The sequence below is a fragment of the Electrona antarctica genome (genome assembly GCF_951216825.1).
Source record: "Electrona antarctica genome assembly, chromosome: 19".
Taxonomy (NCBI): domain Eukaryota; kingdom Metazoa; phylum Chordata; class Actinopteri; order Myctophiformes; family Myctophidae; genus Electrona; species Electrona antarctica.
This window is the reverse complement of record NC_136800.1, coordinates 35,809,376-35,834,646: the sequence shown is the minus strand read 5'-3', so window position 1 is coordinate 35,834,646 and position 25,271 is coordinate 35,809,376. Positions and strand designations below refer to the sequence as shown.

The following is a 25,271-nucleotide window of genomic DNA, read 5'->3' as shown; positions in this document are numbered from 1 at the left end:
CGACCAAGATACCCATGTATGTGTCTAAATACTTCCTTAATGTCAACAAAGTCCACACCCACAAGTTAACACCAGGGAGTTCAACAAACCATGTACAATACAGATTCGGCACAAACAAGGGACTAAATTCATTCCGCTTCTATGCCACAAAAATGTGGAACGCCCTACCAACAGTCATAAAGACATGCAAATCCCTTGACTCCACCCCCATAAAATATGAACCCCGCCACCACCCCTTTTCCCCTCACTGTATATGTTTTTTCCCTTTTTACCTCCTTTTATGATGATTTCCTGTTTTTGGTTATATAGAAGTGAATATTTGTATGTCTCTACATGTTCTGATGAATTCAAAAGGGTGGACCCTAATGTAAACAAATGTAATGCTTTATGATTATGGTGTCGCCCACAGTTAACTGTTTTTGTATTGCGTTGTGCTTAAAATGTGCTGTAATTATCCAAACAGTTAAACACTTCAATCAGTTAACCAAATAAAAATGAAGTGATTCAAACATATAGAATGCAGGTAATAAGTAACTCACATGTGCTCTGTCTAGAGTTTAGTATCAATTTATCGGATCCTTCTTGATATTGAGTACACGTCAGGCCATCTTAATGTACTGTGACATGCTTTAAGAGTACTGTATAGTAAAGAACTTGTTGGGGATTTCAACCAAACATTACTACTGCCTCCATGTGGCTATTATAGGTTGTTTGGAATTTCCCACTGCATAAAACCAATGAGCTCTACTCATGGGAACAAAAAGCTAACATTACTTCAGAAGTTTTTCTGGATCTACATTTTTGTTGGTTACTTGCCGAGTTTGTTTTCCTGAGACACACCCTTGGTCTTGGAACAAACATTAAAGAGAGCGCGAGAGAGAGAAATGAAGAAACATGTGGCGCCCACACCCAAAACCACAGACACAAATTCAAACAGCTCAATGTACAATAAACCTTTAATAAATAGTTTGTCATTAGTTTCCCATATTTACATAATATCCACCATTTACTCATGTTGCCATATTCACTTCTTGGCTAATTTTAGGCACACAGAGAGGGGCTCAGGCCACAAACCACATTGTACTAAAAATAGGAGTGGCTAGCAGGTTAAGTCTTGAGAAATATTTAATTGCACCATACAACCAAACAGACCTATAAGTGGCCATCTCCTTGAGCAATACATATATACATTTTCTGAATGTACAGGTGATTTTGTACATTTACAGTCATCTGCTTGGGAACCTGTGTGTGCACACAGGGCTGGTGCAGAATCTTACCAATTTGTTTATCTGAATGCATGGGTTTGCTTATGTGTTGGTCCAATATATGCGTAAATACAAAAAGACTGAGAAAACAAGTCAAAGTCAATGTTGGCCTCATCATCTAATGTCAATCCCTCCAAAATGATAAAAATGCTATGGCAGGCATTGTGCGGCTTATAGCATTGTATGTTTCATACATATGTCAGCATGTACAGCTTGAAACATTCAATGATACCTATTATGAAAAGGAAAACGTCATGAAATTATAACACACTGAAATGCCTGTGTAAATTACTGGAAACAAAAGATTGGACATTTGATAATCCCCCAGAAATAGCCACAATGTTGAAAATAATCCTACAAATGAATGGAAGTTAAAAAGCTATTTTAAAAAAAAAAGAAAAGAAATAAATGTGTTCAAACTTCAAAGTAATTAAGACAGGAGAAACTGACCAAAGAAACAAAAATAAATCCAAAGCAGCTTCACAAGCACCAACACTCACAAAAACAAATGTATGAAAAAGCAAACCAAAAGAAAATTTGGCACAAAATAATGAGTGAAAAATACATTGCAGTTTAGATAGACATTATACAGCATGAAACCCACTATTAGCTAATTCACGCCAGGGTGTGATTTGGTTATTTCAATGCACTTGAGGCATTTACAAAAAAATCAATCACTCAAAATTACAACAGCAAAAATATTCCGGTAGCTAATACAGTATTTTAAAATGTTCTGCTATCACGGATTGACATTGCGTCAGAAATGTCAAGCTGACCAATAGTAATCACTTACAAGGGAGCCTAAATGTCAAGCTGACCAATAGTAATCACTTACTTGCCTAAATGTCAAGGGATTCAGGGAAATCCATTTTTACTGTCGGCCCAAATACCATGTGCAGCGTTTGTTTTAATCATACCACATCACGTTTATTACCGTTTAGATTTTGTACTGAAGCAGCACACGATATCGAATGATATTTTTTCCAAAGACACTGTATTCAAAGTCAGTGCCAACATTTATAAACTATATCTTAAGGTTTTCCAGAAACTTTAACAAGAAACAAAAACTACAGTATGATTCTGCCAGCCTTTGTTTAAACTTAGAAATGTCATAAAAAACAGACTAATATGAAGGGGGTAATTAAATCAAATGTATGTTGATGCTCCGATGGGAGCAATAGCAAAGGATTACATGGCCCACTCAGACCTCAGTCTTCATACAGGTTGCATAATATCAATATATATATATATATCAATATCAATATATATATCAATCAATATATATTTGAAGTCACTTCAAGGCAACATTTGTTTTTCGAATACAAATTTGAATCACAACTAGCCTTCAGTCTGAACAGAGGAAAATATACAACCCAAACTGTACTGCTAACCTTAAGAATGGCAGGTAAACATTGAAAACGGTCGCGGCTAATAAAGTGGTCTCTCTCTCTCTCTCTCTGGCACACTTCTCGGTCCGTTGGAAGTGCGTTATCTGTCAAAATCTGTGGTCTTTAGAATTGTTCAAGTAGACTAAAGTCCCTCCATTAAAAAAAAGAAAAGGAGGTCTTTGTTTCAGAACTGGCTCAACTAAACCAATTCTAGATATAGAAGAGCCTCTCCAACACGGACTTGAGGAGGCCGTTCTTTTAGGCATACAGTTGTTTTTCCCCCTCCGTTGGTACGCTGCAAGCGAAGACCTGCGGTTCCCCATCTCGAACATTTAAGCCTAATTTATACTCGTGGCATGTCGCTTGAAAAGCAGGTTATTCAAGAGAGTGCCGGTGCAGCACGACAGAGTATAAGTGAGGCTTCATAGAAAGCCTTAGTCACAACGACAAGCATCACAACAGAAGTTAGCTTGAGGAATGGGCCATTAGACACATGCTCGACTGTTGGCTACACTCTCGTTGGACAAACAAGGACATGATCGTCACTTAACGGGCTACGGAGGAGTAAGAAGACTCACACAGGGATTTTAGTAACAATTATGATATCACCCACACACTCTAGCAAGTCACTTTTATCGGTGTGCTTCATTGTTGTTGTGTGTTTCTGCACAGGAGCCGAGAAGCTGTTTAATGCTCCACCCTGTTGCCGCCTCATAGAAACGGAGGGTGAGAGTCCAGCACAGTCAAAGTAACTACACACACACACACACACACACACACACACACACACACACACACACACACACACACACACACACACACACACACACACACACACACACACACACACACACACACACACACACACACACACACACACACACACACACACACACACACACACACACACACACACACACACACCCCCTTCCCACAGCAGTCCCCAATAAACTCGTCAAACTAGCCCCCTCCTCCCCATAGGGCCATTACAAAGTTCTCACACCACCCTGCTTTAAAATTGGGCTGCACAAGGAAAAGACGGCCAACATGTTGTGCTGCGGACATCTCACATCCACACAGGGGCCACGCGGTGTGCCTGAGGCATGAGTGTGCATATGTGGTATTATGTGTGCATCTGTCCAATGCTCTGAGGTGTGTGTGAGGTGAGTGGGTGGCCCGCCCCCCCACCGAGGCTGGGGTTATACACTGCTGTCCTCCAGTAGTGGCTCCTTGCCTTCGGCCCCGCTGCCTTGAGGACTGTGGGAGTGGGTCTGAGCTCCGTTACTGTGCTTCTTGTAGGCTCCAGGCCGTGCGCCGGGCCCTGTGTGCTCTGGGATGAACAGGGCCACCAGCAGGGACAGCAGCACTGAGCACGCTCCGAACAGAAAGGGGGGGCCAGGAATGATGGAACTCTGGAAGTGGATGAAAAGTTCATAGTGGTGTCATGGTAGTACTGTATGTCTATTCGGTTCAGTCAGAGTACAGTAAAGGGTTTCTGGAAGAATGCAACTTTACTTAGAACGGGAAGCGAGGTGAATTAGGAAACTCTCAGTAAGGATATGTGTGTATTATAATGTTGATATGTCAAGATTAGAAAAGACAATAATTCCCAAAAATGTCACTTGCATATATAATATAATTTCTTGTTGCTTAGTGTTGTCACTAATAGAGTGTGCGCGTGATTAATGATTACTGAATCTAATGAAAGAGAACTACACATACAATATCAGCACCAGTTCTATAAATGACATCGGTGAAGAATCATAGTTTTCTCGGTGCTCACCTCGTCGGTGGGGTTGGCCATGTTGGCTTTGCCACCTTTTTCGGAGGCGTCGTCGTCAGTCAGCTCGACATGGAACAGGTAGAAGACGAAGCCGTACAGCGCCGGACCCAAGCCGTTACACAGCCCCCGGATCCCTGTTATCATGCCCTGAACCACACCTGCAGAGAGAAGATATGCAAACAACCTTGTCAGAGCACATGTGCTGCTGGATATTAAAGGGACATTTCACCCTTTTTGCTAATTCTTTTTTTAATGACGTTTAGAAGATTTAGAACACTTTCCTGGGGGTCTTTATGTGTGTAATTTGTGGTTTTAGATATTTTAGATTTTAGCAGTGAGCCCAGTGTCTCTGATGTCATGGACACTGGGCTCACTTACTTCCTGGACTACAATTCCCACAATGCTTTGGTGCACTGCTCCTCCTAGGGGGAGGGCGGTCTTACTGAGACTGGACAATGTAGTCCAAGGACTATTTAAAGAGGACAGGAAGCGAAGACCGTACAGTGGACTTCATGTTGCTCCCTGAAAGGAAAGAAACATGCGCAGTTGAGACCAGGAAGTTGTACATGACAAATCATAGATATGGCACAAATGGCCCAGCAGACAGCGTGATCACCGTGATGCCACTGAAAGGAGAGATGCTTGTACATATGTCACATCCGACCAACATTACTGTCTGTGTGATGATCCATGCTGGGACTTACTTATCCACTTGCTGTTAAAACGTTAATATAAAAAAGGTAAAATGCAATGACGTGACACGATATAATATACAAGCATATCTCCTTTCAGTGGCATGACGCCATCTGCTGGGCCATTTGTGCCATATCTATGATTTGTCATGTACAACTTCCTGGTCTCAACCAAGGATAGTCTAAGAAGGATAAGACGCGAAGACCGTACGGGCGACGCCATGTTGCTTTGGAAGGAAAGAAACATGCGCAGTTGAGACCAAGGAAGCTGAACGCGGAAGTGTTGGCTGCATATAGCCCATTGCGCATGTTTCTTTCCTTCCAAAGCAACATGGCGTCGCCCGTACGGTCTTCGCGTCTCATCCTTCTTAGACTATCCTTGGTCTCAACCAAGGACTGTCTAAAGAGGAAGAGACGCGAAGACCGTACAGGCGACGCCATGTTGCTCCATGGGGCTCCATGGAAGGAAAGAAACATGTCCTTGGTCTCAACTGCGCATGTTTCTTTCCTTCCAGGGAACAACATGGAGTCCACCGTGCGGTCTTCGCTTCCCGTCCTCTTTAAATAGTCCTTGAAAGTAAGTGAGCCCAGTGTCCATGACATCAGAGACACTGGGCTCACTGATAAAATCTAAAATATCTAAAACCCCATATTACACACACAAAGACCCACAGACAAAGATTTCTGTATGGTTATTCAGATTTTAGTTCAGGTTAAAAACACCACATTAAATGAGGCTTTATAGAGAATGAGATTGGCGAGTGTGATGGTACTACTGATGGGTGAGTGTGTCTACACTCTACAGGGTACCCACACATTATTTCCAATTCAATTTCAAAACCTTTCCAGGATATGTAACCCAATTTCCAGTTATTTCTCATTTCAAAACATTTCCAGGAAATGACCATGGAAACCCTGTGTCTAAGGCTCTAGTCAGACACCCGAAGGTGTTTGTCTTTTCAATCCAGGGCTGAGATACACGTGGCTGAGGAGCTCACCCTGCTGGTCTGGGTCAGCATTGCGGGACACGATGGCGCTGATGGCTGGGAAGGTGATGCTGGACATGGCCGCTACTGATCCGGCCGCCCATATCATCCTGTACAAACAATACTCAGTCAGAACATACAGTAAAAGCTTTGCATACAGATGTAAAACAATAGCAGCATGCTTACTGAGGTAGTCCCATCAAGCAAAGCATTAACAAGGCGCCCCAGCAGAAATGAGGTTATTGGCGTTTTTCCATATCAAGCACCATAAAGAAACTCGTCTCAAAATAACACAGTCATAGAAGCTCAATGTAGGCTTCTATCCTGATTATTGAACAAGTCCGAACAGAACTCCAATATCATGGTTCACAATTCGGTGACGTGCTATGAGCTTGTAGATCTGCTATTTTTCAATAGCTAAAGCATTACATAATGCTTATAACACCAAAAGGGGTTCCCACCCAAAATTAAGAGCTGCTTTCTCTCAAGTGAAAACACCTGTTGACTGACTAACACCTGCCACTGACAAAGGCTGACAAATGAACGCTTCCCGAGACATGATACTGAAACTAAGTTTGAACGCTTCCTGAGACATGATACTGAAACTAAGTTTGAATTGGGCAGCTGGGTTGATTAATTCCCGCAGGCTATAGCTGATGTTTTACCAAAGAATGTTCTGAAATTTCAAGGCATTTAAATCAAGACTGTAACTGATTGCAATTTTCCCCAAGAAAATTACATTGCAACATTAGCATTGTAACACTGTAGTTGATAATTGTTTTCATATAGACTTTACATTTGTCATTTGGCAGTGCTTTTCATTTGGATTTTCTGCCCTCTGGTGGTTAGTTAGGGCAGTACATTAACAATTTGATGAGGTATTGAGGGCGAGAGAGAGGTTGTGTGTGTGCTAGTGATCTACCGATATGGTCTTTAGGCCGATTACCGATTAGTAGAGACTGTGGAGATCAAAAGAGCCCGATAGCCGATATTATGAGCAAACATGTACTGTAGCAGCATATGCAACATGGTACAGTATGAAGTGCAGGCTGTGTTTACAGTAGGGTTGACCACCAAAAAATCGAATATTCAAAGCTTCGTTCGATGGCACGGGATTCCAACATTTAAAAAAGAATCTGGGAAAAGACTGTTTATTTTTTCAATATTTATCAAAATAGGTGATCTACAAGCCCACAACGCATTGCAGCATAACATGTTGAGAGCTTGTAGATCTCCTCAAACTCCCCAAAGCCATGTGACCTTGTTGTTTTTACTCCACCACTGATATTTACCACTTTCAAGATCACTGGCCCCACCATTGTAACCACTGGCCACTGTTTTAATGCATGTAGAATTTGTATTTTATAGCAATAAAAGGCAATGTGTCTCAAAACACTGGCTTACAGTTAAATTATTGGCAACTAAATATGAATTAGAAACTAAGACAAATACTGACAATGCTACCGATTGGTTAGCCAAAATTCAATAATATAATTCAATAAAAAAAAGTTGTCTTTTTAGAAAACATTCAGTTGGCTGACACACACACCTTTCCTTCCTTCCACAGTCACACACACATTTTTCAATGAGAAAAAAAAAAAAAGTTTTTTTTCCGATTATTATTTGTTTGCACCTATACCGATATTAATAAAGATTATGAATATCAAAGCAGATAATCAGCCGTTGCCGATAATCGGTCGATCTCTTGTGCACGTTTAAAGTTCTCCTTAAAAAGAAGTGGAGGATGATTTCAGTGCTGGACCCAGTAATTGTTTCCAAATTATATTCTTATACTGTTGTGTTGTATTTGTATAGAGTATGCACATGCATGATTTTCCCATCAGGACACGCCCCCCTCATCTAGACTGAGTGGCAAAACATTGAGCAGAATGGAGTGTTGGAGTTTGGAAGCGCTCGTTGGAAATCACTCAAGCGTCCTGCATACCACCTGTTTCTAAATGTCACATAATGCAGGAGGCAGCACAATGTTGTGTTATTGAAAACAAGCACTTCCAAACTCCGAAAAATTATCAAATCAGGATCTAAAACTGACCCCAATAGTACCCCCCTTCACATTCAGTAGATCCTGTGATCTTGTGGCCAGATGTAATTTCCTGGGGTCTAGTAGGACTATAGTATAGGACTATAGTCTAGTAGGACTATAGTCCTACTAGAGAGGACTAATAAACAGGAGGCGGTTGTTGATTTTTATATAGCCTATATTAATGTGTACAGTTATGCACTTGCTGACACGCTGATTTGTGACTTCCAATTATCGTTCCAATAAAGTGGATTCAGTTCTAAAGGAGCCGGCAAAACAGAATGTATGTACAATAATTGTACATCACTTTTTCAGTGGGGATTGGACTTGTAACATCACTTATTATTCTTGATACCACATAATGTAATATACCGGTAATTATTTTTAAAGGAGAAATGTATTAATCTTCCTGAATAACTTGCCCAACACTGTCTGTGAGACACCACTGGATGAATACATTTTCACTTTACCCTTATTTCTGTGTATCAAATAAATGGTTGCACTCACTCAGTCAACGCTAAATAAATCTCTGTAAATGCAGCACAATCTCCTCAATATATATTGTACTTACAAGGGTGTAACAATCCAATTCCAAACGATACAGGGAACGTTTCTATTGAGTGTTGCTTTCAATACACAGGTTTATCCAGTGGCATAAGTCCATTGTTGTGAGAAGTGTTACTGGAAATGCAGAATATTTACTCTAGTACTGAGGGCAATTGTGCAGCAGTGAATGACCATTAATGACTGTAGAGGAAGGTATGTGTATATGTAAGAATAAGAAACAGCGTTTGTTACTGACCAGGGCTGGGAGCCAAACCCATACCAGGCCAGCTGAAGGATCTGGAAGCCAAGGCCAAGTAGGATAGTGTTCTTATTCCCTATGGAACGCATCAAGATCCCCAGAACAACCGTCTGAAAGAACAAAACACAATTTCCATGGTTACCACTTGGGTTTTCTTCAAATAGTAAGAAGCCAGCATTGCAGAGGGAAATCTCTGTTCACAAGCGCTAGAAGCAATGTGTTAATGCACGTTCCCTGGCAGCATTGAGAGCTTAGGTTGGTTTCAACAGCAGTGATAGAAGCAAACTGACTATATGCCGTAAAAAGAGATTCTGCATGCATAGATCATTAAAAACGTACATTCTCCTATGACTTTCACTTTCATTCGCTTTGTGATCAGCAAGAAAAGTACAAGATGGGGTTAATGTTAATGATGTTATATTGATGACGTGGGTCTTGCCCAGATGAAGTTCAGCAGGACGATGGATGTGAGATTATGAAATCACAAAATTTGATTTCAAAATGTGAGTCACAAAATGTTAGATGCGGAGTGGTCTCTCGAGCCACTGGCGCCAGACTGTTGACTCACACAATTTTAAAACGCTTCCTGGCTTTAGAGACCAGAAACAGTGGGATGAACAGACATACAGTACAGTCAGATGAGACGAACACTCTTCTAGACAGCTCTTAGCACCACGCTATTACAATGTCACAACAACAATGGCTTCTTAACGGTGAGCCATCTAGATAGAAGGTTCTCTCTGTCTGTCTATGACTGGACCTAATCTTGGATCTCATAATTTATTTACTTAAGAATTGTTTTGTTACAACCAGAATATAGGCTACTACGCATCTACAGTAAATAGTCAATGATTTACATTTCACACGCTGGCTATTGGACATAAAATGTTAACTCCATAAATATTTCTTTGAGGGGATTTATAGCAAAACAATTACAGCTCCAAGCAGTCAAGAATGATGCATGGTTTCAGCATATAATAAGTACTTGAGCCACACTATAATATCCCTTTTTGCTGACACTTCAGAAGCACAGGAATGGCTGCATTATGTTTTTTTTGAGTGGTGCAACCACTCCAAGGAACAGCAATGTCCGTGTTAACCTATGTGTGTGACTATGTATGTCAGTGTTAACCTATGTTTGTGTGTGACTCGCTGTTGTGCCAGAAACAGAGAGAGAGAGAGATAGTGCTGCACTGTTCCCTGCTAATGAGAGAGAGAGAGAGAGAGAGAGAGAGAGAGAGAGAGAGAGAGAGAGGGATATAGAGATATATATAGAGAGAGAATATCCAATATTTATTTGTAAATACATTGTTCTGTTTTGATTGTCTTGTTCCACTTCTGCTTTGGCAATGTAAATGTACGTTTTCTCATGCCAATAAAGCTCCTTTGAATTGAATTGAGAGTGAGAGGGAGAGGAGGGGAGGAGGGGGAGTTGCACCACTCAGTTCAGTTTTTCAAACACCGCCAGATATTCATTTTCAATCAGAGAGACGACGAGGAGTGAGTGGTCCCGCCTGTCGTGCTGGTCTCATGCACAGTGCACACGCCCGCCTAGAGTTAAACTTTGTCTTAGTACCGACGTCACTCCCTCTACCCCTTGGTCACGGAAATATGCTCTATATAGACCTTTTTAATCCCCGGGGAAATGCAGCTTCAGCTTCACCCAGGTGATGGCTGCTTAGTCAATCCTATAGAATGCTCATGGACACCTCAACACATTATTATATCTGCGGCTGGGAATAGAGGGTATGCGTGTGACATCATCATCATACCCGGAAGTTATATGCGGGAACGCCTAGAGTGGCAAAAAACTACTTTCTGGCCTCGACAGCCCATACATCCAAACAGAAAAGTCATTTCTGACTGCATTAAACCATGTTAAACAACATTAAACTCACTTTGCCACTCAATTTGCTATTCACTTCATGCATGTGCATACCCTCTATTCAATTTGCTATTCACTTCATGCATGCGCATACCCTCTATTGAACCTGGGACCTTCCGTTTGCTATGCTGCCTTTGTGGCAGCCCTTCTATGCAAGGAAAGAGGGGTTGAGTGGGCTGATAATGATATCGTTCAGCCCTAGCACACGCTCTCCTGTGAGTGTATAGGGTGTATGATGGGGTGGTGTCACGTACATGATGGAAAACACTACTATACGGTAATGTGTGCAAAGCCATTGTGTGGTATATTTTTTCTCAGCAGTCTACAGAACACATTGCTGGTGAGAGGGAAAGGAAGTGGTCTGTTCTCATACCTGTGCCACTATGGAGAGCAGTCCCACCACTGCGATAAATGCAGCCACCGTCTCCGATGTGAAGTGTATGACCTGAAGGTGAGAGAAACCACATTCATACCACAGGTTAGGACACGGCCACCTTGCAACAGAAACAGGCACATATCTCAAACAGAATATAATCTCCCATAATGCAAGCACATTCCTAAAAACACGAGAGGTGTGTCATTGGTGTCGTTTGAGTGTTTGTAACCCTCTGCTTTATTACAACATCCTTGAAGAAAAACAAAAAAACATGTATCCAGGTCAAGTACACCCACTTCCTCCCTTTATCTGCTTTCATACGGTAGTAGGGCAAGGTGTTGTGAAGCGAGTTTATTCATGACAACAAATGAGGAGCGAGGGATAGACAACAAAGTACTTGGGATAAAGAGAGCAGGTGGGCGTGGTAGGAAATGCTATCCCCAATGCTCCATAAGTGACAATTCTACAAGATGATGCAGCAGGGAATTATGTGGCTGTGTTTGTGTGTCAGGCGTTTGTGTGTCAGACCTGTCCGACTAGTTTTGACATAGTTACACATGGAAAAGGCCGTGTTTACACAAATGCAACAAGCCTGAACATCCAGGCAGTTTGGACAAGGAGGAGACAGAGTATGTCAGTTTATTCTGAGGCAGCCACCTCCCTCTAGACGACAGAAAACCGGGGATTAGCATCTGAAGCGGGTTATTTTCCGGACGCTGCAATTTGAAATGCATTTGGCTTTTTCCTGCTGTGAAAATGTGTATTATTATAATTTTTTTTGCTGATCCACCTATTTAAATTGTTCTACTTATTCACGTTCTGAAATACAAGACCTGCTGATCCAATCTCGTAATAGCACGGGTACGGGGGAAAAGTGTGTGGTCGGCAACTTTACGTGCCTGGTGGTGTACAGAAATCTGTTTTTTCCAGCAGCTATTTCTGCAAACAAAGATGGCAGAGCCCAGGGCCTATCACGTCAAGCTATACACCTATCAATCCCTCGTGATTATTATTCTTAGAAATTCAGCACAGCATCCAGAAACATAAGAATCGTTCTGGTATCGTAGTAGCAGCAGGTATGGCATGTGGTGACTGAAAACACGTATTGTTGCTGTTGACAAACAATCCATTCGGTATACAGTCAACGGCAAAATGGGTCTTTCCGAAAGAGATAAGTACAGCGATAGCCAAGTATGGAGCCACAAAACAAATATATAGAAACGGTCTTAAAGGTATATTCAGTGATTTCACTTAATTCAAATATCACTTATTTTTTCTTATTTTTGGGATAATACTCCCTACTATAAAGTGTGCTGACCATATAAGGAGTTCCTCCCTGTCCCCAGTGAGCCCCTGGGGTCAAAAAACCCTAGCTTCGGTTTGGGCTTTGGGTGGCAAAGCCTTCATCCAATCAGGATGAGAGGGGCCTTCCTCCAATCATGATCGAGTGGGGCGGGCATTGGTGCACGTGATGTTGGTCTGTTGTACTTCCCCCACTGTAGAGCGTGTGCATGTGCACATCTTGTTACAGGGTGGACCGGGTTTTTTTTCCAAATCACCCAAATCACTGAATGCTCCTTTAACACAACCCAAGTAAAAAAATAATAAAACGGTAGATGAGATATGAAGGCAGGCCATGCAACAAAAACTGCGTCTGACTCAAGAGTTTGCCCTTTATTGTCAACAGCAGTCACATACTGTAGCCTTTGTGATGGAGGGTGAAGAGACTGCGTGTGGGCGGCAAGGAGGAAGGCAATGTTACCTGTCTGAGATAGAGGAAGAAGCTGGAGTACTGGCCTGCCTCCGGGAGGTAGGAGAGGAACACCGTGATACAGATGAGGAGCACAGTAGAGTCCTGCCCCACCTTACGCAGAGACTGAAACACAAACAGACAGACACAGGACAGGACAGACACCACTTTAGCCACTGGTTGATGTCTTTCATTGTTAACAGCATTAATTACTTTGGCATGCTAAAGTAGCGCAAATGTAAAAGAGGCCATTATTGATTGCCTCACAAAGAAACGTCATAAAATCCCTCCAGCTAGACAGAGTATCCTAGAGATATTAGAGGTGGACAGCTGATGGTGCTGCGCAATTTGGTAATGGCACAAACAACACTGGCCTCACATATATCTAACTATATGGAGCCAAATATGCTTTAAAGTAAAAGTAGTAAAAGTAATTAAAAGCGACATCATAAAGTCTACATTTGAACAATGTCAAATTTCTATTGATTTATTATGCTGTCAAATGAAGTGGTTTGCATAAGTGGTTTGCATAGCCATCATTCTTTTATATCAAGACATTTTCTGTCCTGTCCTCTGCAAGTGATTTTCATAAATAAGTGATTTGCATATAAATTACATTCTAACATGGGTCATCAATGTTTAATTTATACCAAGACCTTCTAGTACTAGTGATTAGTAAGTGATTTTCAGACATTCTAAATGTATTGTAGAATAGCTGCTCACAGCGAAGGGGTCAGCCTGCTCCCAGGAGATGGGCGCTCCCCAGGAGGCGGGCCTCATCTTCTCGGGGAGCGACTCCGGCACAGCGACCAGGATGAAGCAGATGTCCAGCAGGGCGATGATTGTGGCCAGGATCACCACCAGGGTGTCGCCGTACGTTGCCGACAGGTAGGCGCCGATGGCCGGGCTGGTCACCAGACTAGCCGCGAAGGTAGCAGACACCTGGATGCACCGGGACAAACAAAAACAAACGATGGAAATGTTCTGTCCAACATTCAGCTGGAGACGATGACAGCCATATCTCTGATGGCAGCTTGTTCTTACCAGACCATACGCTGTGCTCCTCTCATGTTCCTGTGTGATGTCTGCCACGTAGGCAAAGATCACAGAGAAGGTGACGGCGAAGACACCGGACATGGAGATGACTGCAAAGTACCACCTGGAGGACAAAAGGAAAGTCAGATATCACGACAGTAACACTGCTAGCAAAGGAAACACTACGTGACCTAATCAGAGTAGCGATACAGGATCTTGTACAAACAGCCCTAGCTGCAGTATAGTATGACTACTGTGCTTTTATAGCAACTGCTAATTGAATTCTCTCTCTTCTTAAATCAGGGGTATTCAACTAAATGAGCCAATTGTAAAAATGTATATTGAGGCCGGGGGCCAAAGGACTATCAACAAAACTTTTACAAAATGTTCATGGTTAACCTAAACTGTACTCTACTGGTTAAATGGTTAGCTGAATGCTGTGGGAGTTTCATTTCAAAACATCTTCACAGAATAACACCATATTTTGCAATAAATCTATGATCTGAATTAATATTTTTGCATGAATCAAAAAATATGTACTTTGATGACCCAGATCTACAGTAGTAAACCTATACCAGACAGAGTGGAGGATATTCTCCATGAATTACTCATCAAGGATTACATTTACCGACATTTGGTCAAATTTTATGGAATCTAGACAGCTGCTTCAAGCCAGTGCACAAAAGTAGGTCAAATCACTTCAATTGCACGCGTGTCACTCCTTCAGCACACGTCGCAACTGAACACATCCGGACCACTTCCATTCAACCACAAAATGACATGTAGCAATGGATGTTCAGCCAAACAGTTGACTTTGCATTCTCCATGTTCTCACAGACCTCAAACGCTGGATGATTTCTTCAAATGGCCGATTTACAGAACGGGTGGGCACTGGGCCCTACGATATACAGTAACCTGGTTTATAGAGGTGTTACAACCTTTCTAGTACCCACAAACCTTGCTTTTATTATTTTATTTTCACTGACAGGCTGTAGCTTACACTGTGAATTGGCACACAGCAGCTGCAGGTGACCAGCAGCACTGCGCAAATTAGTGTGACCGGCCCCTCAAATCACCCTTGTTAAAACTTCATTGGCATGTATTTGCTTAGATTTCTTGTTAAAAACCATGTTCAATGACAGTAATATGGGTGGGAAGATTGTCTGTCCTGATGAAGGTCGAATAGACCAAAACGTTGAATAAAGAGCAACATTTCTGGCAAGTTTTCTGACAGTGTGCGGGACCCTTCTTTGTTTTTCAAAGATACCCTTTTAAGTATACTTTATTGCCCTACGCACCTGTCAATAGCCTTGAGGTGTGCATCGGCCTTTTGCTAAAAGTAATATGGGTGCAACATGTAATTATATAAAACAAACCATCCTTTTTTTAAAATAAACACATTGGAATTATATAATGTCCTTCAGGGTCTACAAGAAAGGTCCTGCGTGCCACCAGTTGAATAACTACCGGTATGCCTTAAATGTTCCTTGAGTGAAGGAGTTATGGTCTAGAGATGATAGAACCACAGAAAAGGACCACACTGAACCTAACCATAGAGGAGCTTAATCCCTCCATGTGTGGCTTTAGTTGAGTGCAGCTGATGTGGTGAATGGTGTTTTGTGTGCGTGTTTGTGGGGGGGCTCACCATGGGCTGATCTTCATCAGTGGGATGGGTGCGCATGTGAAGAACACCGTTAGCAGCAGGAAGGACTTGCGTCCCCATACATCTGACAATGCTCCAATCAGAGGAGCACTGAGAAATGATAATAGGCCCTGAGGGAGGGCATGAGAGAGAGAGAGAGAGAGACAGAGGGAGAGGCAGAGTGAGCACCACAAAGTGTTTTAGAGGGAAACAATTATAGTCACATGGAAAGAGTGGGAGAGAGAATACGGAATGTGTGTGAGAGACAAAGAGAAGACCATGGAGAAAGGCAGCTAAACCGAATTTATACTTTGTCACATGATGGTTTCGCTCACAGAAAATAACAATGCTAACAAGCTAACAATGTGATGCACTGATGTGTCGTTAGCTTCAGTTCTTCAAAAGGAAGAAGTGGACTGAGCACTGTAAATAGATAACTTGAGTTAATTAACTACATACGGTATGTATAGATTCACCGGGCTGTAAACCTAATAGGCTAACTTATGTCGACTCACTGAGAAATGGTTTCCACACCCTAGCTAAATTACAGTTGTGAAACTCAGGGAAAACTAACTGAGGAGAGGAGGATGTCACACCACAAGATCTGAGTTCCAAGTTCACAACCATCCAACATAGGAGACCGCATGGGTTGTGTGTTACAGCGTTATCGCTTACCTTGACTCCGTGAATGAGCCCATTCATCAGGAATGTGTGCTGGGGGAACGTTTGGTGCAAAGTCTGGGGAACAAAAAAACACCAGTTAACGCCACATCATGAAGGCATTTGTGTCCTTACACAGGCCACAACACCTGTCCCACAATGACCTACAGCAGGATCATTTCACTCTGCAACGTTGATAAAGGCAGCCGGACGGCCACAGCCGGACAGCCTGCCAAGTCTGACCACAATGTACACAAATCTACCCGTGTTGCAGCTGAGATTAAATCTTACAGCAATTTTGCAAAACAATATATAAATATGGTTTACACACTACATATTTCAGAGAACTTACTTTCTGAGAACAGATCATATTACTGTATTGTCTGTATTGATACTATTCTGCAGTTCTCTATGTGGCTTTATATTCTACACTATACGTGTAACCACGTTTTTTTAATTGGTTCATTGGCAGGACTTGAGTGCGAAGGTCAATGTCAGTGTTAAAATTTGAGGGTGCGAGTGGGTGAGGCTTCAGTCTTCCTTCACTATCATGGTAAATACCGTCACACTCAGGCACACATACAGACCTCTTAAAGACAGACACACATAAGCATGTCAAACAGCCCACCCTTCCCCCTCAGTTGCCAGGCCACTGAGGCCACGTCATCAATTTGTTAAAGAAATGTACAAAATCAATCACTGGTACTCCTTTATCCTCTCCGTGCCCTGTTCTGCTATAGATGGTTACAATGAAGCCGTTTCTATATACCACATCTGCTGGGACTCTGCCCAGACAGTTATGCCACTACCAGGGGTGTGTCATGGAGTGTATTGTTGTTGTTCTTCATTGAGCTGCTGACCCAGTGCTGGGTCAGCAGCTCAATGAAGAACAACAACAATACACATTAAAATAGCATTGGAAGTTTGACGTGAAAGATATCCACCATCCTGTGGTCTTTTAGGATGTTGTCTGTTCAGTCTCTCTCTGTGACCTGCTCATTTCCCTCCCCGATAGCTTCTATGAAAGCCACGGTGGAGAACATCCTTCACACTCATGACCTTTCATAATCACTCACAGGCAGCTGATTGCACTCAAGAGTGGAAAATTACCAACAGCAGCCAATGCGGATAAATGTTTGTCTTTCCCCATCAGCCACTGGGACAGATAACCAACTTGTAGGCCGTTTAGTCTAAAATGTTGCTGTCCAGTCAAATGGAACAAATGAAAGGTTGGTTGTTTTGAAGTTCAGAACGCAGGACATTCATATGCATAAATCAATTTGCTGTACAGTTCAAAGTCTGAGGTATGAGCGCGCAGAGATGTCATTGACACCGGTGTAGGAATATAAACCTCTTGCTCAATATATGCTATAACCCATCAACCGCATTTGAACCACAAACAGGTGGTACGGCGGCTTTCATAACACTACACAGAGGAAATCCACCCGTTTCGACTGTTATCAATAGACAAGACCGCAGTGATCACTTAGGATCAGTATGATTGTTTTCGACGAGTATGGACATGCTCTGCCGACTGGAGAAAACAAAACGACAGGATTAAGGTTGGCGAACATGCGTTACTATTAGGACCGCACTGCGACATGCTTGCGGTTAAGTTTAGGGGAGGGTATGAGCAGGCTCTGCATGGGTCCTTACGCAGGACACTCATTTCAAATCACACTGGGTGAAGTGAAACGAGTCAACAAATGCCCTAAAATCTAAATGTTAAACAATCTGGGTTGTTTTGGGTTTGTGGAATAAACTGGCTAGTGACTCCTCTGTGTCGTGGGATTCTGATACCCACTGTTCAGATTGCGAATGTGGTAGGATATTGTGCTGGATACTAATGAAGTGTCTGACTTATTGGAAGCAGTGAAGCACTGCTAGCCTCCTGTAGCCAGCCTTCATCTGCCTTTGCAATACATTGCCCCAGGCAGATTAATTCTGGCCCCTCAATTGTGGGAGGACTTCACGACCGAAGTGGTGACGAGCTAACCAGATTCATCTAGAACCAGGCTATAACCAACAAGGGCCCAGTATGCAAATATAGGGCGGGACATTGCAGAAAAAAACAGAGAGGGACGAGACTAATATCCTACGCAGTGATATTAGTATCGACTACACAAGGCTACTCCGTCGCTCTCTGATTAGCCCGAAATGCAAATCCCGCCTTCGTCGCCCTTGGATTTAAAAAGGCAGCAAGCCTTAGCAATTAACACAAAACCACTGCACACATACACCACTACTAATTTATAAATAGGCTGCACAATGTGATGTGGCTCACAGATGTTAATTTGCTTATGATAAAGAGCTCCATCCAAAGTAACAGTGTTAGTATACTTGAGATTAACATCACATTACGTCTTTGGTGCCTGAATTTCCCCAATGTGATGAATAAAGGTCTTATCTTATGAAATAAAAATATTAAAGTAAGGTCTGCAAATTGGCAAAATAAGCTCCACTGTTTATTGAAGGTTATAAACTAGCCATTAACAGTGGACCTTATTTTTATTTCATTTCATGTATTGATGTTTGTCCCTTTACCTGGGCACTTGGATGTGAGTGCACTCCCCTTTCTCTTATCTCATATTAGTAATACTAAGGGGAGAAAAACAGCAACCCAGTAAATACACACATCTGTGTCAACCATTTGCCCAAAACAATAACTGCTGTGAGGTGAGTGTGTTCAGTCGTTGCCTAGCATACATCTGTGCCGTGGTCTGACCAACAAACGACTGACCTCCCTCTTTCTCTCTACCCGATAAGCCTCTCAACAAAGAGCCAGTGCTCAGACAATGTGCCGTTTGATGCCCTTTCATATTTCTTAGTCCATTATTGTTGGGGAAAAGGTCTGCCACTATAAACACACACACACACACACACACACACACACACACACACACACACACACACACATACAATAATTCACAAACAAAACACGTGTGTGTCATGCAGGCCCTATGCCATTTGATTAGTGATTCAATTATTCATGGAGGGTGGTGGGCCTTTTTCGTGTGATTCCAGTCAATGGAAAGTTTGGGAAATGCCACTCTCTGGGCAAGCTCACAGTAAAGAACAGGTGAGTGGGTGCCTGAATACAGAATAAATGTGATGTCGCTAACTACTAGTAAACCACTGACGCCCAATTTTATACAATGTAGTATGGTGAAAATAGCTAATCTACAAGCTAACGTTTCGCAACTTGACACACTTTGAACATGTAGATCTGCTATTTTCACTATTTTTGTAAACTTTTGGTCTATAATGACATTATAGGGGTCAGGTGCCAGGAATTGTGTTTGTGTTTGACTTGGCTTACCGCGAGCATGGGGGTGGTGAGGAGACCCCACGCAAAGAACTCCAGGAAAATAACCACCACAGCATGGTAAACGCTGGGCTCACCGATTCCCTGAGGCTGAAGGGACAAGAGAAAGAGTAGAGAGAGAGAGAGAGAAGAAAGAGACACAAAGAGAATGGTTAGCTGAGAGACTATGGAGATGACATTCGATCACATGGTGAACTAGAATCAATTTCAAACAGCATGCATCTAATTACATTTACATTACAATAGCCATCCCAACATCATGGTCTGCTGTCTAAATTAGAGACAAAGAAAATTAAGATACAAAGACTAAATCTCAGAACTTTTGTACTGTAGTGTGATGGATGTTTAGTGTTTTTATTAACTTATTCAGGTTGAATTGCAGTCAATGTTGCAGACCCAGCAAAAAAGTTTTTATTTTTAAGATTTGTTTTTTGGGGCTTTGTATGCCTTTAATTGATAGGGAACAGTAGTCAGACAGGAAATGGGGAGAGAGATGGGGACTGACCAAGGGGCCAGTGAGGCTATTCAACGTTGAAGGTCTGGGCCCTAGTGGTAGGAGGAGGGACTACAGGCGGACCCGTGGATTCATGACCGGGAAACCCCGTGCAGCTGGGCTTTAACATTGAGCGCTCGGTTGCATACGTCACCCCGGACCTCAAATTTGAGGTCCGGAGGAGGTACTTCCGGCAGTCTTCCGGGTGCTTCAAAACGCCACTGAGCAACTTCATAGAAATGAATAGCTTGGGGGCGGGGCTAGTGCTCCAGTTCGGTCTCTATCCTTTATATACTCTATGGGACTGACACGCGGCAAAGGCCGTCGGGCTCGGGAGTCGAACCCGCGGCACGCCGTCCAGCTGGTATGGTTTAGGTGCCCAGACGGTTGAGCTAACCGTCCGAGCCAAGTATTTCATTTTAATCTTAACAAGACAATGATCCAAACTGTGACCAATAATTTATTATAATTCAACTACAACTTCATATTTGTTCACACAAGTTCAGATAGCTAAATGCACTGAGTCTGACAGCCTATACACTGGCAGAAAATAATCACAATTCAAGCTGACATGTCACAAGAAAATAGGGTTATATTCAACAAGTCTTGTCGGGCTCAGCAACATGCTGTACTTGGACAGTATGCCAATCAAAAATGTATGTTATTGGGAAATACCCGTTTTAAAATAGTTATGTTGTCTGGGCTTTGGTGTCTGTCTATAGATAGATACTTTACAACAGCTTAGTAACTATTCCACCTATATAGGCTTAAACCTATTATAATGACTACAACACAATCAACCCTTTGCCAGCTTTCTGATTGGTCCCTGATTGACTAAACAGCAGGCTTTCCTCGCCTTGTTCTGCCCTGGTTCCGCCTTCTTTCTGTTGCTTATGTTAAGTTTGCTAAAAATAGAAAGTAGAAAAATATCTATGCGCAGACCATGCTGCACCCAAATTGTTCCTTTTCACTGAGACCGAGTTTAAAATAAGAATTGAATAAATAAAACATCAATACAAGGCAACAGAAGAACACGCGTTTTAGAAATCGCAGTGGACAGGATTTTTGTCAAGCCAAGCAACAGCAACCAATGGGCGTGACCACGGGTGGGACTTGAGAGAGGGTCAATTAGTTTTTCTCCCCATCTCACTTTAATTATGAACAGTGACCCAGTCCCCCAAGATAGATAGTCAATTCACTCACTTCTTTCTGCACAATAAAATCCATACAGGTCAATACAAATCTATAAAGGTAAGATGATAGATAGGATAGTGTGATTGGGGGTGACGAGCAAAGCCTTGGCAGAAGCCAATGCAAGGTGAAAAATGGATTGTGTCTCTTGTCCCTCTTGTAAGAAACATCATAATTCATACTGTTATGCAATGATGTTTTCAAATAAACTTGAACTTGAGTGTAAAACAGGCCAGAGTCCCACCTCAGACACTGACAGTTAGGCGTGGGTTGTGTGGTTTGTCACTTCCCTATTTGGTGTGTTTCAAATGTATCAGTGTGTGAGTGTGACGGATGGGAAACAGCTACCAATGGAGTTCCCCATAGCAAATCACATCGGGCCTTCCTTATAGCAACACTGTGCTTCCAAGATGAACAAGGAAGAGGAAATAATCAATCCACAGGGGCCTCTCCATGATGCCTTTGTTTTGCTATGAAGATGCATTGTTATGGTAGCAAATCTAGCAATAAGCATCATTGTGTCCTCCAGCAAAACCAGTGACTGAGAACACGGAAGTAGGCTGCTTATGATGACCCATCTATAGAACACCGAAGTCTGACGTCAATATCGCAAGAGGACACTAAGTCCACGGGTTTGTGTACTTTTTTATTTGCATTGAAATCCCCATACTGGGGATCTTAGATCGCCTCATATAAGAACTGTGTTTGAAAAATAAACAAATCATCCCAACGGTTTCACTCATATGGATATGAAGAATCAACTGACTGCGAGAAAACGATAATGTTACTGCTGCCGAATTAGTTACATTTTCGCTAGAAACAGACTGTATCAATAACTGACTCACTGTCAGTCAACGATACAGAGACACCTCCCCGACAATATTGCCGAGACAGTTTGTTTATTTTTGGACCACAATTCTTATATGAGACAATTTTAAGATGACCCCATGTTCTTCTGCAAACCCCTTGGAACCAGGGGATGAGCGAGTGACGTCAGGACTTCTTCAGCGCTATATTCCTTTACATCTATAATTATGTCAGCGATTATGTCCCACGTGCGTGTTTTGGTTCCGTTACAGGGCAACCAACCAACACGTGTTGCAATTTCCTTTATAGGGAAATATGAATTAATTGATTTGTTTTAGAGTATGCTAACTGAACTCAACTGCTGTCTGAAAATGACTTAAATGAATTAAAGGCTAACTTAAGTCTCTCTGGTTCCCCAAACTGGTATCTACTATCTAGCAAGGATACTCTCTGCCTGGATCTCGATCAAACTTCTATCTGGTAGCAGGGCTATCTCATTCAAACTAGTTTAGGTAGGACTGGTATTTGGCTTCCCTAACTCAGGGATTATATCTGACCACAGGAAAGCAACAACACCGATGTTAAATAGAGGCCTTGTCTGAAATGATCACATCAGCAGGTGTTTACAGTTTAATTATATTTACAGGCACAAAGACTGTCATCAGTGTTTGTATTTCCATGTACAACACCTTTCGAGTCAATTGGGCACATTTGGTTACAAATATGGTCATATTCATTTTTTGTCAGATTTCCAGTGCATGAATTCACAACATATTTGACATAACTTGACTACCAGCGCCTTACATAACTAGCACAATTGCGGTCATAGTAAGCATGCTTCACCAGTGATAGACCTAACTGCTAACAATAGGCCTTCTATATATCCCCTAATCATTTCCTGAAGAGTTGGAACTACTTTCCGATGTGATTTTGAGAGAACATCATGACGGATGCAATTAAATCTGAACACTAGACCAGCAAACTGAGGTAGAGCATTTGTTGATTTATTCAACGTTATTTACATGGCGTGTTGACTTGACGCGTCCAACTTTTAAACTATTTCACTTACAACAAGCCACGAATGACAACTTTTACATACTAGGATAGTCAACGTGAGATGATCAATCTACTATTTACATAATGATTAGATATATTAGTTGTATGTGGACGCGGCGGCAGTCCTAATTTGCTAGATGGATAAAACAAAACATTTCAATAAACACATTTGAAGTGTTGTTGAACACCAACGGATAAGATAAAGGGAGTAGTAGTGCTTGTTATTATCCAACGTTAGGTTATTTGCATTGTCTTCCAGGAAATTGTTTTTATGTTCATATGAGCTCGCTAACGTTACCTGAACTGAGCTGACGTGTAAACGGATAGGCCGCTAACGATGGCTACAGCCTAGGACGAGGACACAAAGGATACGGTAGTGACAAAATAGGAAGTGTGTTGAACCTGGAACACGACCACCTTCAAGACTACTAATTGATCACCCTGCACTCTCTCTACATCGAGTCACATCAGTGCATAGAAATTGATTTATTTGATATCCTGACTTTCAATTATTGTACATACATTTTGTTTTGATTGCATTGTTCCACTTTTGCTATGTCAATGTACACGTCTGTTTTCTCATGCCAATAAAGCCATTTGAATTTTATTGTGCACTGTATGTTGTAATCCGTTCGTTACAACTTCTACTCTTCTAAACATTTAGAAAATAGCAGATATCAATCAGCACAGCATCTACTACAAGGCAAGCTCACATGTCTCAGCTTGTAAATCTGCTATTTTCACTATCATCTGTTGAATTGCCCTTTCCTTCGGGCGAAAATAGTTCATTTATAATTCAATCGTTAACGAATAACGATTAAATGGGTCACGCGTGACGCGACTACGTATAAAGTGGCTGGCGGCACACAATGCAACAGCCCCACGAACATATACTACTACTAATAATATATTTTTTTTTAAAAAGGAGTAGGAAGCACTTCCGCTAGATGTGACATCACTGACGCAACCTTGGAATCTTTGTAGGCTAAAGCTAGCTTATTTAGCTCCAGCTATGTGGTCACTGAACCACCCAGCTAACAAGTCAATACGATCCGTTCTGGAAAACAAACGGCGGGCAAGTGTCAAGACACTGGGCAGACGTTCGGAAAACAAAGCACGTCAACTGTGTCAAACACAAAGCCAAACAACGGAGTGTACTGGCAATGCTAGCGAAGATAAATAAATATTTAACTCACACTGGCTCCATCTTTTATGATAATTTTCTTTGCAAGAAGAATGCTGCGGTTCAGCCTCTTCTTCTTCTTCTTCTCCCCCGTCATTGTTAACTTATGTCCATGCTTGGTGTCACAGGGGCATCGTTGTGTTCGCCCAGAATATGTTGTTGTTGTCTTCGGGTTGTGTGTGTGTCGCCACCTCGTTATTCAGGTCCAGCTAGCCTAGCAGCGAGTCGAGCTAGTACTACTAGCAATGATGATCACAGATCTACCCCCATCCATCCCACCCCACTCTGTGACCCATCTTCCTGAACAGCGCGTGCTAAACCCGCCCCCTGCTAGACTGGGGTCCATTTGCTTTGCAGGTTGCAGATCCGGTCTGGGTCTAGAGCGGATACGGAAACTGTGTCTAAAGTAGTCTAACATGTTCGTCAGAGCCATAGACATATCTATGGTCAGAGCCATAGGATGTTGCTTCGTGTACGTGCAAATGACCGGACACAGGTGGGATCTACACCGGATCAGAGCGGCAGTTGCAAATAGAGACCACGCAAGGTGGAAGTGCAGTGATTGGACAGTACGAGTAGGCGGAAGTAGAAACGGTGGGTGTGATTGGCATAGCACAATGTTTGTATTAGTGATGCCCTAATGTTATTGGTGGCCATCATCGCGGGTTCGGTGGAACAAAGAGGAAGCTCCTTGTATGGAGCACACAGCTGTGTTTACAGTAAATGCACAGTTACCTTCTGCCTGCTGGTCTTGATATTGTAATGCAAACCTCATGGTATTGTAAACTGTTTGCAAAATGGTCATGATAACTTTATGTAAACGAATAACAGAATTTCACAAATATATCAGAAACGTATGGCAATAATGATAAGTCAGGGGAAATACAATATTCAATGAATGGCTTAGG

General features: G+C 42.2%; 1 protein-coding gene across 2 annotated transcripts; it reads right to left on the bottom strand.

Annotated features, from left to right (window-relative positions):
* Positions 1 to 938: 938 nt before the first annotated feature.
* Positions 939 to 24,604, bottom strand: mfsd14a2 (major facilitator superfamily domain containing 14A2). Of its 2 annotated transcripts, XR_013788377.1 has the most exons (13): positions 24,377 to 24,604; positions 19,628 to 19,723; positions 16,324 to 16,386; positions 15,652 to 15,779; positions 14,016 to 14,130; positions 13,695 to 13,913; positions 12,984 to 13,097; positions 11,219 to 11,290; positions 8,958 to 9,070; positions 6,127 to 6,224; positions 4,437 to 4,594; positions 2,105 to 4,065; positions 939 to 2,066 (listed from the first exon to the last, which is right to left on the bottom strand). XR_013788377.1 is itself a non-coding variant. In XM_079488627.1 (12 exons), the coding sequence occupies exons 1-12, from the start codon at positions 24,458 to 24,460 to the stop codon at positions 3,853 to 3,855; spliced, it is 1,473 nt and encodes a 490-aa protein (XP_079344753.1). In that variant the 5' UTR covers positions 24,461 to 24,604; the 3' UTR covers positions 939 to 3,852. The 2 variants fall into 2 exon arrangements, 1 of the variants encoding a protein (XP_079344753.1); XM_079488627.1 differs by having other exon boundaries at positions 939 to 4,065.
* Positions 24,605 to 25,271: the final 667 nt, after the last annotated feature.